This window comes from Chrysemys picta, chromosome 18 (assembly GCF_011386835.1).
Source record: "Chrysemys picta bellii isolate R12L10 chromosome 18, ASM1138683v2, whole genome shotgun sequence".
NCBI lineage: Eukaryota > Metazoa > Chordata > Testudines > Emydidae > Chrysemys > Chrysemys picta.
The window spans coordinates 14673252-14688340 of record NC_088808.1 but is presented as its reverse complement, the minus strand read 5'-3'; the positions used below and the strand labels follow the sequence as shown (position 1 = coordinate 14688340).

At 47.6% G+C, this 15089-nt stretch overlaps 2 protein-coding genes across 31 annotated transcripts in view; one reads left to right on the top strand and one right to left on the bottom strand.

Annotated features, from left to right (window-relative positions):
• The window catches only part of FNBP1 (formin binding protein 1), a 159916-nt gene extending 155613 nt beyond the window's left edge, over positions 1-4303 (top strand). For all 10 annotated transcript variants that reach the window (XM_065572563.1, XM_065572556.1, XM_065572559.1 and 7 more), the window contains one exon: positions 1010-4303. In XM_065572563.1, the coding sequence (XP_065428635.1) occupies positions 1010-1017 (8 nt within the window). In that variant the 3' untranslated portion in view covers positions 1018-4303. The remainder of the gene's footprint in view (positions 1-1009) is intronic.
• Positions 4304-7219: 2916 nt separating this feature from the next.
• USP20 (ubiquitin specific peptidase 20) overlaps positions 7220-15089 on the bottom strand; it is a 38503-nt gene continuing 30633 nt past the window's right edge. For 12 of the 21 annotated variants that reach the window (XM_065572540.1, XM_065572545.1, XM_065572547.1 and 9 more), the window contains 2 exons: positions 13891-13962; positions 7220-12182 (listed from right to left, as the gene is read on the bottom strand). In XM_065572540.1, the coding sequence (XP_065428612.1) occupies positions 12022-12182; positions 13891-13962 (233 nt within the window). In that variant the 3' untranslated portion in view covers positions 7220-12021. The remainder of the gene's footprint in view (positions 12183-13890; positions 13963-15089) is intronic. The other 9 variants (XR_010593687.1, XR_010593689.1, XR_010593692.1 and 6 more) reach the window with 4 other exon arrangements.

Below are 15089 nucleotides of genomic sequence, written 5' to 3'. Positions count from 1 at the left end.
GATTATTCACATAAGCGGATTACCTGTTCGATGCAAAACAAACAGTCCAAACCCTCTCTTTGTCTGCTACTGACTTCTTATTAACAGTAAGGATGTGATTACATTTTAAGAAAGAGCTCACACTGCAGTGTTGTTAATATGTTACCTTTCTCTTCTTGTTTCTTCTTTTCTTTATGAAAATTAGAGACAGGCCTGAACCATCATTTTGGATTCAAATGTGCTCCCATATATGGGGGAATTCACCCTTTGTCCTAATGGGCCAAACCCAAACCCTGGATCAGAGTACCCTTGAACTTTGGGAACAAGTTGGATCTGGGCCAGAACTATGTGCTTACAAGAATGTACCTTCCCATAGGTTTATGAACTAGGAATGTTTGCATCCCTCCTGTTTCTTTCTTGACTTCCCATCAAGATGAAGGGTCTTCATTGTTTATTGCTTGATGAACAATCAGCTTTCTTTGGATGCATGTATTCTAATCACTGCAAAATGCCTTACCCAGGTATAAAAATACTTACCCTGCTAGCCTTCCCCGGTAGTTCATTGTCACTGGGAGCTGTAGTCTGACCAAATCCACCCACTGCTCCCCTGCAGATACAAGAAGCTAATTGTTTCATCTGGTGTAAACAATTCAGATTCCCCATTGGTGGGAAACCATTCTTGAATTTTGCATCCTGCATGGTCACCAGAGGGGAGCTGTGCTCAAGGTAAAGCTCTTGCCTGAGGTTGGGGATCACCGGGGGGCAGGGTGGGGCGGGGCGCAGAGTTACTTTCATTTTCAAGGAGAAAATACACTTCATGGTGGCTGACCCTCAACAACGAGGGTTGCTTCTGGCCAAAGGGAATCCCTGACTTAGAGCTGCTCTTAACCCTTTCATGATGCAGCCTGATAAATGCTCTTGGTGCTGTCCTTCCCCTTTAACCTCCCCGAAGCAGTGCCACTCTCAGGCGAGCCCTTCCCCCTGCCTCTTTCTAACCCAAGTCTCTTTCTTTTTGTCTCTTATGTTTTAGATTCCTAAAGGTGTTTGTGCTGGTGCAAGAACCTGGGGCGAGCTTGTCACAGAAGGAGAAACAAATGGTCTGTTTACCCCGCAGGCAGTTCAAATTCGCCCATACAGACAGAGTCCTGGCCTGGTCTGGAGTTAGCACTTGAAAAAACTTAAATCTAAATTCCATCCCAACATTACTCAGCCGCTTGCTCTTTTTTATGGCATGTTACTTGTGGCTCAGACTAACTTATTGACGTTCCCCATTGTTCCGCCAACCTGGCATTGCCCTTCCGTAAAGCATAACCAACAAACCTCACCCACCCCCCCCACCACCCTCCCCACAACCAGACAGAACCGGCTGGCTGCACTTGGATGCAAAGAGTAACCAGAGAATCCCATGCATGTGCTAGTTGGGATTCTATCCTCCCATGGCCCTCAGTCCATCTGAATGTATGCACTGGTCCATCAGCATTTCACATGGTGCCTTTAGTGCTAATCCTGCAGGTTGGCTCATCAGCCAGCTAGGGAAGGAGGTACATACAAGTGGGAAGTCAGTTACAGGAACAATATGACAGCAGCTGGACTGACCCCTGAATCTGATTATGTTAAATTTTACACACCCATTATTCAATTACACCTTCACCAAAAGGTCCCACATGTCAATCAGCCTTTTTACTTTTTACAAATGGCTGGTGCTCCCTCGAAGCATTCAATCCCCATTGGCTTTTGCTGTGTCCTGCCAGCCTAGCAACTCATGAGTGTCTGCTTGCTTTCCTGCTCACTCTCACACACAAACACACACAAAGACATTTTGGTTTGAAGCCACATTTCCCCCCTCGCCAAGACCTCCATTTGAATCTTGTTTCAGCCTGCATGCTCGCCCTGTCGCCTTGCCTGCGCATACCTTCCTAACGGCTCATTGTTCTGAATCTCTTTCCAGTTTTTTAGCATTTCAGACCTGCCTTCTCCTTTTGCATGAGCTCCTGTGCACTCTCATCGGTGTGTTTGAATAGCAGAAACTACGTTAAAAAAAATAAAACAAACGGCATTCCCCTCCCCTCCTCTATCTCGCCACGGACTGGACCTTTGCCCAGGCGTTTCAGACAGGAATCTGGACTTATCCATCATCAAGTATCAACCATCCTGTTGTCATGTGATCTTATTTAAAGGAGAAACATTTTGATGGCAGTGCTGAGGAAGTTATGCTGCTTCCAAATATCAAGTGATCTGGAGCCAAACTCCCTAGAGAGGGGTTAGGTTGCTTTCTAAGCTCCTAAAACTATGAGTTTCTCGCTCTCCTTCTCCCAAAATCTTCACATTTCTAGGCTATTGCAGTAATCATATACCTCCTCAAACCTTGTCTAACAGCAGCCAGTGGGTAATAAGAACAGCTTTCCAAGGCCTGTCTTAGTAGCTCGGGAAAATCCCCAGCTCTTAAGAAATATCCTGGATTTTTTGTAAAAGGCCCAGAATAAGAGAGAATTAAAATGGATGCCATCATAGCTAGTGGCCCTAAAATGAGACCTGTCAGCTTTGGTTTGCAGGCAGGCCTGTGCCTGTTGCAATGCTGACCCCTGTTCTTGTGAGCAGGGACAATATTAAAATATAGTATCCAAGAATCGTGCGTTCTTATGTAGGGTATCACCTAGCTCTTCCCATCTTAGGATGAGGTGGTTGTCTTTAAGGTAGGTTAAATGTTTTGTTCACAATTTTGTCCCTCTTAAAATAGTAATAAATTTATATTTTTAATAGCAGAGAGTCCTTCACTTCTACAGTAGTTAATACTGTAGTTAATGCTTCATCATGCTTAATAACCATAAGACTCCGCAAGCAAGAAGACAATTTTTTTTTAATCAAGTTAACATAGGTCAGGAGGCTGCGTTGTCTAAGCAGCTGGTACAAACTCAGAAACCTCTGAAGCTCTTCAGCTGCAATGTTATCACAGTCCGAAGGGTCAAAATCAGCTAAACTGCCATCCATACCACTGCTGTTACTGCCTTCGCTTAGCTCTTTAGATCCGCAAGCCTTCGATACCAGAATAAAATCCACCACGTACACAGTTTGCTCTTATAACTTCATATGCAGAACTGTGACACAAGTATGCGAGGATTCTGTTGCATTTCAAGATCAGCATATCTCCATCGGGATCTAAATGGTTAAGCAGCCAACAGGCGTGCAAATAGCTACAAATATTTTTAGCTGCAGTATTTATTCCTTTGTGTCTGATGCACTGTTGAAGCAGCAGCTAGAATCAGTTGACTTTTTTGTGCCATCTATGTAAAAATGAGAGTTTTCTTTTATATATTTAATCTAGGTGGACAGTATATTATTGTCAGCCTCCGTGGAACATTTGAACTATTCCAATGTCAGTGTTGCTACATAGTGCTTTAGAAGGAGCATTAGCTTTGGCCAAGCCAACACATTTTCTTTGAAAGGGATGTATTAGAAGACCATCCGTGGAGTTTTTATAAACCTGCTGCCCCATTTCAGAAAGCCTGGACCTTAAAACTGATGAGAAGGAAACATCAGGTACTATAGTTTAGCTCTTTCTTCTGCTGTGTGTATTCAGCATAAGAAGTAGGTAAGTGTTAGAGTTTAACTTTAAAAACAAACAACTGAGACAGACTAAACATATGACTTATACAGTGGTGGTGTAGCTGTGTCAGTCCCAGGATATTAGACACAGGTGGGTGAGGCCAGCCCTGAACAAAAGCTTCATGTAAGCGTGAAAGCTTGTCTGTCCAAGAAAAGCTATTCCCTCACCCACCTTGTCTCTCTAAACATATGACTGGTTTATAAAAACTTTGCTTGAATTTACTAAGCTCACACTGCAAAAGTGTGATTGTACACTCTATGAAATGGAATCTCACCATTGTCCCCAGCAAAACAGTGTTTCTAATGCCCTTTCTTAACATCTGTAAATATAGAAGAAAAGAAACATATTTACTGATACTGAAAGTTGTGTTTAATGCTGAGTATTTTTCAAAAGTTCTTTTTGGTTTGATGCGTATTGACTTTTTTTTTCTGCTTGAAGTGTCAAAAGACTTAAAAGAAGCCAAATTATATTTTAACATGATGCTGAGCACTTTTTTAATTTGTATCTGTGTGTGTATGTGTTTGCGCACTGAATTCTAGATTTTGGTGGCATCTCAATGTTGTGATTTCATTGCCAATGTAAAAGGTTTTGGTGTTGCCCATTCATTTCTGGAGACAGAATTCAACCAAATAAAGTGCTTCCATTGGTAAGCGAATATTGACCTTGTAACCATGAATGAAAAGTCATCTACATATTTAAATAAACCTTTAATTCCAGAAATGCTATTTCATTTAACCCTCTTAATCATATAGGGGATGCAAGCAAAACTGTCCTAATGGTTTCACAAGAAAGGGTCCATGCCCACTTGGCCCCTCACTGCTGCTATCATTGGCAGGTCTATTATCTCTGCAGTGACACATCTGTCGTTATCACCTACACCTGCAGATGGGAACGCCACTTTGCGTTACTTCTAGATGTAGCCAAATATAAAGCACAGGCTTGGAACTTTGCCTATTTCTTCCTCCTCCGCATTCTCAGTGAATTGCTGGATGCTTTCAAATTTTTATATTCAACTGCAACATGTCTTGGCAAATGAGTAGAAACAAATCTGTTTGAGTGTGATGTTTGTGTCTAGTTGCTGTAATCCGTGGGATGGTGAAGGAACACTTTAACTCACGGTACTTGAATTTTTACATCACACTGGGGGGTTTAGGCACCTTTTGGCATTAATTGTGCTGATACCAGGAAGAACATTGCCTAGGATGAAGATGGCTTAAATGTTTTCTCTCCAATGGGTCAGTTTGAGAAGCTGATACCTTGTCAAACTTTTACCTTTTGGGCTGGAATTTGTACAGCTGTCAGTCTTAGAATGGGGTTTTGGGGAAGCTTGCGCAGAAACTGTTCAGTCCGAGGAAAACTGCAGTTATGGTGGTTGAAAAAGTGTGTGTGTGTATATAATTTTTTTTTTTTAAGTGGCAGGTGCTGAGAACTTGAAATTTGACAGGGACAGATGTTTAAAGGTATAAGGTGTTGCTGCACTGAGCGTTGCAATACCTACCTGATTTGGGAGCCTAAATCTTATTTTCAAAATTTCAACTCCTAAAGCAGTTAGGCGCGGCAATGCCCAAACACCTTTAAAAATCTGGCCCATAGTCACTGAGGCATAGCTGTGCCTTTTAGTGGCCCAGTGAAAAGGTGGGTTGATTTAGCTGCTTTGAAGGTTTGAAAAAGGTACTTGGCACATGAACGCTAGTTTATATACAACAGAACTAAATCTGTCACTACACTGCTGCCATAACCCAGGCGTATGTAATTGTATGGACAGTGCCATTGCGTGGAGGATCTCTCAGCGCTGAATTTGCACACGTGGGAAAGGAGGGTGAGTGGAACAAGTTTTATTATGCAAGTATTTGTGGGATAGAAACTGGGAGGGTGGAAGTGGAAGCAAGCAGGGATCCAAGGAAATCCCATCTCAGGCCCCGGCTGCCCTGTCTCTTTGTGTACGGTACGCCTTTGGGCTAATGCTGGCATTCTGCTACAATCTGTCACGGGGGGGAAATTTTGATCATTTTCCCTTTAAAAACAAACAAGGAAATTCTGTCAAAAAACTATTAAGGGACTCAAAAATCTGGATAGTTCTACACTGCCGTGCATCTTTAACTCTGCCCACTTGTGCAGATACATTGCTGTGCACTCTTCATTTACACAAGCAGAGCATATTTTTTCCCATAACAGCCCTACCTCTTTCCACGCACAGGTTGGTTGGTAAATAAAGCTGGCTCCAGCAAGGTGCTGCCTTATTCACTTTAGAATTTGAATGGGGTATAATGGATGAGATGGAGGTGAGGTGTTAAGTGGCAGGAGTCCACAAGGCCCCTGCCTCACTGAATTCAGATAAGACAAGGGAGGTCAATACATGAGGATAAAAAATACACCACCAAGCTGCTGCTCTAACAGCACATTCATCGGTCATACTGAATGTGGAAGGGGGGGGGACTGTGGTCACATGAAGATGGTATTGTAATGCATACACCTAAGGGGCAGAGTTAATGGTACATAAGCACCAACCAGCTCTAGATTTATAAGCTTCACATTTTCATGTCTTTTGTATGGAATGAGCTAGTGAAAATGGCAATAGTGTGTTCAAGGTAAGACCACACCGCCCTCTAACTTCTTGTTGAAGATGAGCTCAGCTGCTGGTAACTAGAACATGATCTTCTAGCCCCTGGACTGCTGCTTCCCCCTTCTGCAAGTACTTTATCACTGCTTCAGAGAAACACCCTTGACTTTAAGATGTTAACCCCGGGCCGTGCATGCTATGTGGCTGTAGGGGGAATGTAAGAGCAGGGAGGACTAGCCCCTGAATAGTGAGAAGAAATCTCCCCCAACCACATGCTGGCACATATTTATGCCTGATGTAAAGCAGCAGTATTTCTGGCAATTGTGAATACTGCCATCTGCTGGTGAATTAAAGGTTGGGCTCTACAGGCCACCCCAGCTGACTCTGAAACACGTTAGTCGACTTTCAGCTAAACCCCTAATCAAGTTGTCTACATTAAGATTTTCCTTGGCTTGAGGATGCCAGCCTGAACCATCCTTTGCTCCTGTTTCCTCTCTTCATAACTTGAATCTGCTACTGCTCACTGCATCATTCACCACAAAACAGAGTAGCTCCTTGCAGGCTTTCCTTCACCGCCACCACTCTCCCGTGCACTGAAAGCAACCTCCTCCAGGAGCCAAGGAGCTTTGCTATTCCATAGCTCACGTGCAGAGCGAGGCTGAGTTGCAGACAGAGGAGGGATAATAGCATCTGCCCAAAGCAGCCACCTGTTGACTTATTTTTTTTAAGAGTTCGGATCGTTATTTACAGCTGGACTCCTGTTACTTTTAGAAGTTCGGCTGTTTCTGTTTGTCAGCAGCAACAAGGAGCCCTGGCCATCCCGAGGTCAGTGATATTTATCATCATCATCCAATAGGCAGGGTCAGGTGCTGTCAACAAGAGACCATAAACTACAGCGACTGTCCTTACAGCCAGGAATGTGGACGGCAGCAGGAAGGAATGGTTAGAGCTCCACCTTTGTGCTCCCTTATCAGTGCTCGCTTCAAAGAGAAATGGAGCAAGTGTCATAATGACCACCTCAAACGGCACAGAGCTGAAGCCAAGCTACAAGCAGAGCAATAAACAATAGTCAGACGTATTTAAAGCTCCTCTTTTATTTCCATAGGCTGAATAACATTCTGTACAATGCCTCCCTGGTGCTAATTAGACATGACTATTGCCATTTGAAAGGGAGTGGGGGGTGCAGCTGCTAATGAGGGGCTAAAAACTGCCTCTGGAAAGCCTTGCCACGTAGCAGCAGAGAGGATGGGTTTGTTACCGTTTTGTCACGTAGGTAGGAAGAATCACATCAACTGACTGGAGAGCTTTTAAAGGAAGGGCTGTTAATCCATACAATAATTGACCACAGCCATCTCCTTAACCTCACCTTGCGCAGGCAGCACGGAATCCGATAGCCAGAGGGGGAACTGGCCATGAGGAAAGTCCGAGGTGGTTTGGATCAAATTGACAAACAGTGTCACACTGAAGAATGGCTCCCAAGCCAGCTTTGCTACAGGTAGCAGTGACACCTGTGGCCCAATCATTTTTCAGATACCTGCTAAGAGAATATCAGAACTTTTATCACATATCACTTCTAAAGTCAAGTGTGGATGCACAATGTGGCTTTGAGTTTTATTATGAGTAGAAAGTGTTTAGTACCCTACGGGTTTGCTCGTGCAACACTAGAGATGTTTGTCTAGACACAATCTAATCGCGAGAAAGGGAAAGACGTGCTGATTACATGTTTTAGAATGTAACAAACTGTCTGTTAGCAACTACAGAACAAAGTTCGTTTTCTGGTTATGAGTTTTGGGAGGGTGGCTGAGAGTTGGAGGACTAAAAGCTGTTTTTTTTTCCTTTACCAACTACACGCTAGATCCAGTTATTAGGACACTTCTGGCTCAAGCAAGTTCAGCAGTTTTGCTTGTGCTACTGTAAGTGAAAATAACACCTGTGAGCCATTCAAGTTTACTACTATGAAGAGCAGGGGGCTGGCGGTAGCACAATGCTTATTGTAGACCTGATCCAGGCAGCTGCTCCGCCCCATGCCACCAGCACAGAGCTGCTCAAACACATGGGAAGGACGATTATCCCAGGGTTGAGCTCTCCAGTCCCACACAGCAGTAATTATGCAACCCCCATATCTACCATCAGCAGGAGGGACGGGGCCCAGCCTTCTCTTCAGGGTGCTAGATCCCCAGCTGCCATTATCAATTCCTTGGAGCCACTGGCAGCTGGTGAAATTTAGAGCTGTTTTAGGCTCCGCTGATTGATGTCAGGAAACAAGCCCCTGCTTGAAAGAGCACAAAGATGATAAAGCCACCCTTACACGGTGCTAGAGCGGAGAGGGACTGCGAGCCCCAGCCAATAATCCAACTCTGAAGATACGACCTTGTTTTCTATAGGATGAGACTATTTGGCATTACGGGGGTGCACTTCACATTCCAATCTGCCAAGATTAACTCCCAGTGCATTTATCTGTGTGTCACGTTTACAGCCCAGAGTGGCCAGTACTCCAGTTTGTCAAGTAGCTACAGTTGTGTGTCTACTTCAACTGCAGAAGCATTTTCCTCCTCAATATTTCAGGCTGTGACATGCTCCCTTCTCTCACCAGTAAAGCAGTATCTGCCAGCTTCGAGAATGCTGCTGTGGGGCACTTACAGTTTACTCTGCACAGCCTCATGTAATGATCTTTCCAGCACTAGGACTAGCTTAGTTCAATGCCTTCCTCGAAGGAGCTGTGAGGATTTTGTTTGGAACTCTCTCATATACGCTGTGGCCATACCAAGCAGAGCACAGTTGGAAACAAACTTTTCACATTGGCAAGGCAGTTTTTCAGTCTCAGCCTCTCTACCACCCGCTCCAAGGGGTCAATCCCTACCTCTTTATCCAGCCAGAAACGACCCTCCACAGGTCTGTAGGATTACAAGTTAAACATGAATTTTGTAGTGCTCAAGGAGACACAGCTCCACTCCATATTGGATGTAGCACATGGGCAGGATGAGAGTTAACAGCATTTCTCCAAAACCCTCTGTGCTCAGTCTAAAGGGGGGGGAAGGCGCAATACTGTACTTGGCCTGCTGTGCAGTCCTGGGATCACTCTCCCTAGCGTTATACCCACCCTGCTGGGAACAGAACTCAGTGCACTTCTATTGTGCTTCTCAGCCACAGCTCTCTAAGCACTTCCCAATGGTAGCTTAGCAGCACAAGCTGTGTCCTTAGCTACAAAATGGGAATCGACTCACCGGGTGCTGCTAGTTTCTGCAAGTGCTCCCTTAGCAATCATGGCCACAAGCCGTGACCGCACTGTCCTGCCAGTGGGACAGCAGAGATCCAGCTACTGCGACTGGCCAAGAAAGAAGCCAGGAGCTGAGAATGTGTTCTGGACCGATTGTAGTGCACTGGGGCATGAAAGCGCCATCATTAATACACAGAGCCTTTCGAAGCAGTTCCAAGTTAGGCTGAAAGACACAAGTGCCCTTGCTTAAATAAGTCCCACTAAAGAGCATTATTGTAGGTGACAGAATCCAAGTGCTCTCACGATTCAGTGGATCCCTGCTGAAGCCAGCTGCGGTTTAGAAGGGTTTGCCAAGGCAGGGGCCGTTGGCAGCAGGAAACTTGGACTCTCCTGCGTACAACTTAGGCCTCACGCCTGCACCTTGTTGAATGCACGTGTATTTATTGTAACCCAGTCTCAGCACAAAGTGTAACACTTGAGCACGGGAGTGTAGTTACAATCGGTACAGCATCCTCTACACAACACAGACACAAGCTACAACATGCAGCCCTAGACGCTCCACAAGAGATTCAATGCTGGCTGCAGCAGCTAACAAAACACAGCTGAAAACACTGAGAAATCCAACAGTGGCTCATTCTCTGACACCCCCCCCTTCCCCTCCCCCCGGCTGGGTACAGACAAGGATCCAGGTAACCAAGACAGTAAAAGAAACACGTTGAACCATTTACAAGAATTGTTTTGTTTTAAACAAGAACTTGCTGTTTGCAGCAAACTTTTGGTCTAAAAAACTGAAGGCCTCATTTCAGAAACTCCCTCCCCCCAACCTATTTTCACTTCCCTGCGGTGAGACAAACAGCAGCCCCCTTCCACCCTTGTTCAGCTTTTACGCTAGGAGCCTGTGGGCTTCCCGAGGCCACGGTCACACGCTGGAGTCAGGCGGATGCAGTGAATTCATTCCGTTCCCACCCCCAGCGCCACTGTCAGCATGCAGCGTGGCTCTCCTCGGAGACGGCCTGCGAGGCTGGTCCGGGCACGCACTCAAGCTGGCCAGCTAAGCCACGCCAGCCTCGCTCTGCCCTGCACTCGCTGCGTCTCACCCGAGGGCTTGCAAAGCCCTTCCCAGAGCCATGCTGGATTTTGCAGCCACCTCACTGATTTACAGTGGGGCCAACAGCTAAATCTAATCGGTCATTTTGAAAAGCAGCTTAGACATGAAAAATGGTGTTGGCCATTCTCCGTTCAGCCCGCCCCATTGCTTGGTGGCTGACTCAGCAGCAGGAGGTTGGGGTGCAAGGTATTCCCATTCACTCACTGAGCCGCTGTACACACCCAACAAGATCTGCCCTAAAAAGCTAGAGCAAGCGCAGCACTGCACTGCACGTGGGAGCGTGGATGCTCGTTTGCAGGCGGCGTGTTTCCGAGAGGCCACCCCCACAGCTGGGGACTGCTCAGCCAGGCCCTTCCCCAGCAGGACGGGAGAAGATTTAGTGTAAGTCAAAAGATGGACATTTCAGCACAGGTGGATTAACACCTGGCTTCTTGCAAGTGAATGGCTCGTCTCAGAGGTTCTCCCCCACTCCTCGTGGGCCCTTCCCCTCTCCTCAGGCCCATGGGGGCAGGGCTGGGCAGTGGTGTTTGGAGAGCAGAATATGGAGATGTTCCATTCTGGGACTATGAAAGGGAGGTGAGGGAACATCATCTAGGCCAAACCAAGACCCATGGCACCTGTGCAGAACTGCCTCTGTCCAGCCTCAGCAACTTGAATGGAGTCTGTTTAACACCTTTGATTTTAAGCAACTCATAACAGAGCCCTGCATGCCCGGTACTTGTTCATGGCTACAAGGCTACCAGGAAGTAGCACAAATGGAAATGGCACAATGGGAAGCAAGTGTGACGCTGCTGCCAGTCTTCCCGCTTTGTTCACCAAGAACATGCAGAGCAGATGAACGCAGATGTAGGCAGCGCTAGGCCACAAACACATGTCTGACAGTGGAAGAGAAACAGTCTCTCTGCTGTAATTGGGGCTGCAAGAACTAGAACAAGAGCAAAACGTGGAGGACGCTTGTCACCTGTGCACCAGCAGAACAAAACAAAGGCTACAAGCCCTTGTGGCTTTAACCAGCTTCAAACAAATAGGGTTTCTCTAGTCGCAACGTTACTCACTGTGAACAAAACAATGTCTCTTCTTTATACGTCTGACTTCCAAAAAAGTGCTCAGAACTGCTCCTGGGGAGCAATGTGTGAAGTGAGGGCCAAGCGCCACCTGCAAAGAGCAGAGATTCAACTCACCGAAGGCAGACTTGGGCTACTCCCGAGAGCAGCCAAAGCAGGGGGAGGTTCAGGCCAAACTTCTTCCACTGAAGTTTTGTTTGGAGACAGTCTCCCCACTACAGCCTTATGCACGGAGACTGTGCAGGAGCTGGGTTACGGTAAGGTTCTTCCGACCAGCAGCATCCGTATAGCCAAGCCTAGAGTCTGCATGAGGTTTTACATTGTTATACAAGGACGATGGAGCAAGCTTACACCCCCAGGGGCACCTCCGCCCCCAGAAGGAAAATCTCCTCTCTATTTCTCTGAGGTGGATTACGTCCCTTGTTCTTCAGTCCAACGAGCCCCCGCTTTTCCAGCCATGGCATACCTCCACCACTTGGTCCAGGCGGCTCACACAGCCCGCGTCTCGGCCTCTATCTTCTGTTCCCCATGCAGGCTCTCCAGCTCCTGCACCTGCGCGATGTTCTGGCGTACAGGGATCTCCGGTCCTCCTCCATACAGCGTGTTCAAGTAAATCCACGTCTCCTCGGAAATCTGCCCATAATCAGCACCTGAAAAGCACAGCAGCAACACCACAACGTAGCTGAGTCTCAGTTTACTGCCCAAGCCCGAGCAAGCTGTACTGGGGTGGGGAAGAGTGTTGCTGCTGGGAGCTATGCTAGAAAGGGAATCTTTCCCCTTGCTCAGCTAGCGAGGAACAGTGAGGCAGGTGAAAATGTGACTTTAAAAAACTCCCTCAGTGAGAGAGGAGGTGTACTTGCAAATACACTAAGCCAGGGTGAAGGCCAGTGGTCTGAATGGCTGGGCAGTGCTCACGCAGCGCCAGGCAAGGAACGCTCACGGTAAGGTTCACTATGGACGGACGGAGACATAACCCCTTGCATCTTGTAGCTGACATTATAGCCTGCTCCCAGAGCACTGGTGTGTACTGCCACCTGCTGGTGAAGGCAAAAGTGAGCCACTGGCAGCTCACAGGACACAACTTAGCCATCAAACCCTTTGTGGCTCCATGAAGTTGCCACATTTCTTGCTTCCCATGAGGCAGTGAAAAGCAATGCAGGGCACACCTCAGCACTTCACCCTAAAGCACTGCCCACATCTGACAGGGCTCACACTGAATCCATGCTATCAGCCCATCTTTCTCATGTGCAACCAGGAAGAGAGATGCCTGACGGGTCACAGCACATGGTAACCAAATACACTCTGACCACAGCAGCTCTTGGCTTTCCTGGACAGTCGGACCATGCACCCAAAGCAGTTTTTTCAAGTATTATCAGGCTACACTTTCTTCCTTGGGAGCTTTTTGACTGTCTTTCAGCCCAGTGATCATATTCTGTATCGAGCATTGTCTGTCTGCACCGTGCTAATGGCTAGGTCCCTGCCCCAATGGGCAATCAGTCTGAAATGACACACAGTCAGACCCATCTGATGCACAGGAGGAAGGTCCCACCCTCAGTGCAGACTGATTTTAAGCTGTATTTGAGGAAAAGTGCAGTCAGAGGAAGTGAATGAGGTTTGGCTGGCCAGGAGAGGAAGGGAGTTCCAAGCACACGGGTCAGCGTGGAACGAGACAGGGAGATGAAGCAGGGATCTAACAAGGGCATTGAGTAAAGGTATGTCGGCCCCAGGAGTGAGAGCAGTGATGGAAGATGTGGAGGGCCTCTAAGCTTGGAGGTGATGCAGAAGGCGAGTGGAGTCTGTGCAGGGAATCAGAGGGACAGGCGACATGGTCACAGTAGCGAGAGGGGAAGAGGAGTTTAGCTGCAATGTGTTTCACAGACTAGGGAGCCAGGCAAGACATGCAGACAGCGGCAGTGGTGGAGGCATGAGATGATCAAGGTGTGAACAAAGCTTTTAGCACCTGAGATGGAGAAAAGCAACTGGATTTTGCAAGAACCTGGCCCACAGCAGGGAAGCTGGGAATGGAAAGTGATGAGGAAGAGGAGACAGAAGCTCCAAGCCTAGATACGAGGGAGGCTGGTGGGACAGAGAGAAGGAGAGGAAAGAGGGAGTCTGAGAAGCCCGTGGGAGATACAGAAGGAGATGGCAGAGGCAAGCCCAGGTGGAGAGGGAAAGGCAGAGCTGGGAGTCAGCACAACGGTCTTGCTTTGCACTGAGCAGAGGCAGAGTGACAATCCAATGACAAATGGAAAAAGGACATTTCCAGGCACCTTCCCCCTTCCCTACAGGACCAACCCTCCAAGGGACAGCAACACACACACACACACAAGCCTGGGGTGGGGCAAGCATGAGCCTTACCCTGCTTCACTTGCACATGTCCACCTCCTTTTGCGAGTGCAATCCTGCTGTTGTCTATTGGTCCGGGAGGCTCTGTAAGAAAGGATGGAAGGTAGATCAGGGAGCCAGATTCCTGCTTCTCCCCCTCCACCTGCCTTCAGCTGCTAGTCTGAGCAGTTGGAAGCCCGGCTGGGGAAGGAGTGACAAGAGGATTTTGCCCCAACAATCACACTAAACAGAACAGCCCAGAGCTTTGGTTGTATAGGATGGCTATCAAATGCGAAGATACTCTGCAGTGGCTGATGCCGGCTGACGTCCAGGAGAGCGATTGTCCGAGAGCTCCAGAGATCTAAAAAGCAGGGCACTGACAACCAATCCATAGCACTGAAACAAAGCTTCTCCTCGGCGGTCTGCTGCAGAAGACACGAGCCACAGAACAAGCTAGGAGACGCCGAACCTCAAAGAGCAGAAACATTCTGGCACCAGCCCAAGCAGCATCTCATGCAGCAGCAGGAACCTGGACTCCTGAAAAGCAAGGAGAACTCGGGGCTGTTGGAAACGTGAGGCGAGCACCACTCCCTGGGACTAGGGCTGTCCATGCTGGTACACTCCAGATCCTCCCAAGACACAGACATGTCCTTTCACCACAGGAGAAAACAGCTGAAGGAGGGCTGGTGGAGTGTCGCTACCTCGCCTGGACTGAAATGGCACCACGTGCTGTAGAAAGCTGTTCATGGAGGAAGATCTGATGCACAGCAGTGCCGAACGCAGCATGTGCCCAAGACTTCCAGGTTCCCCTCCTGAGGCCTATCTCACCCCTGCTCTCCCAGGCAGGCAGTCCATCAGAGTCGACACAATCGACTCCTGGATGGGAGGCAGCGCTTTACGCACCTTGCAGTGAGCCCAGGGCTGACACTGATCCATCTAGCGCTCTGATCCATCTGCACCATGAGAATTTGGAGGGAGGCGGGCGGGCAGCATGGTCAAAATCGGGGACTGGGAGTCAGAACTGCTGGATTCTCTCCTACTCTACCACTGACTCATTGTGTTGCCTTGGACAACTCTTATCCTCCCTGTGCTTCTGTTTCCCCATCAAAGGGGGAATCGTAACTTGCCCACTTCTGAGCCTCAGGTGAAAAGCATCATAACTGCAGACCCGTATTCTAGAACTGTGGAGTAACACAGGATTCCCCCAGACAGGCTGCGTTCCCTACTAGCCC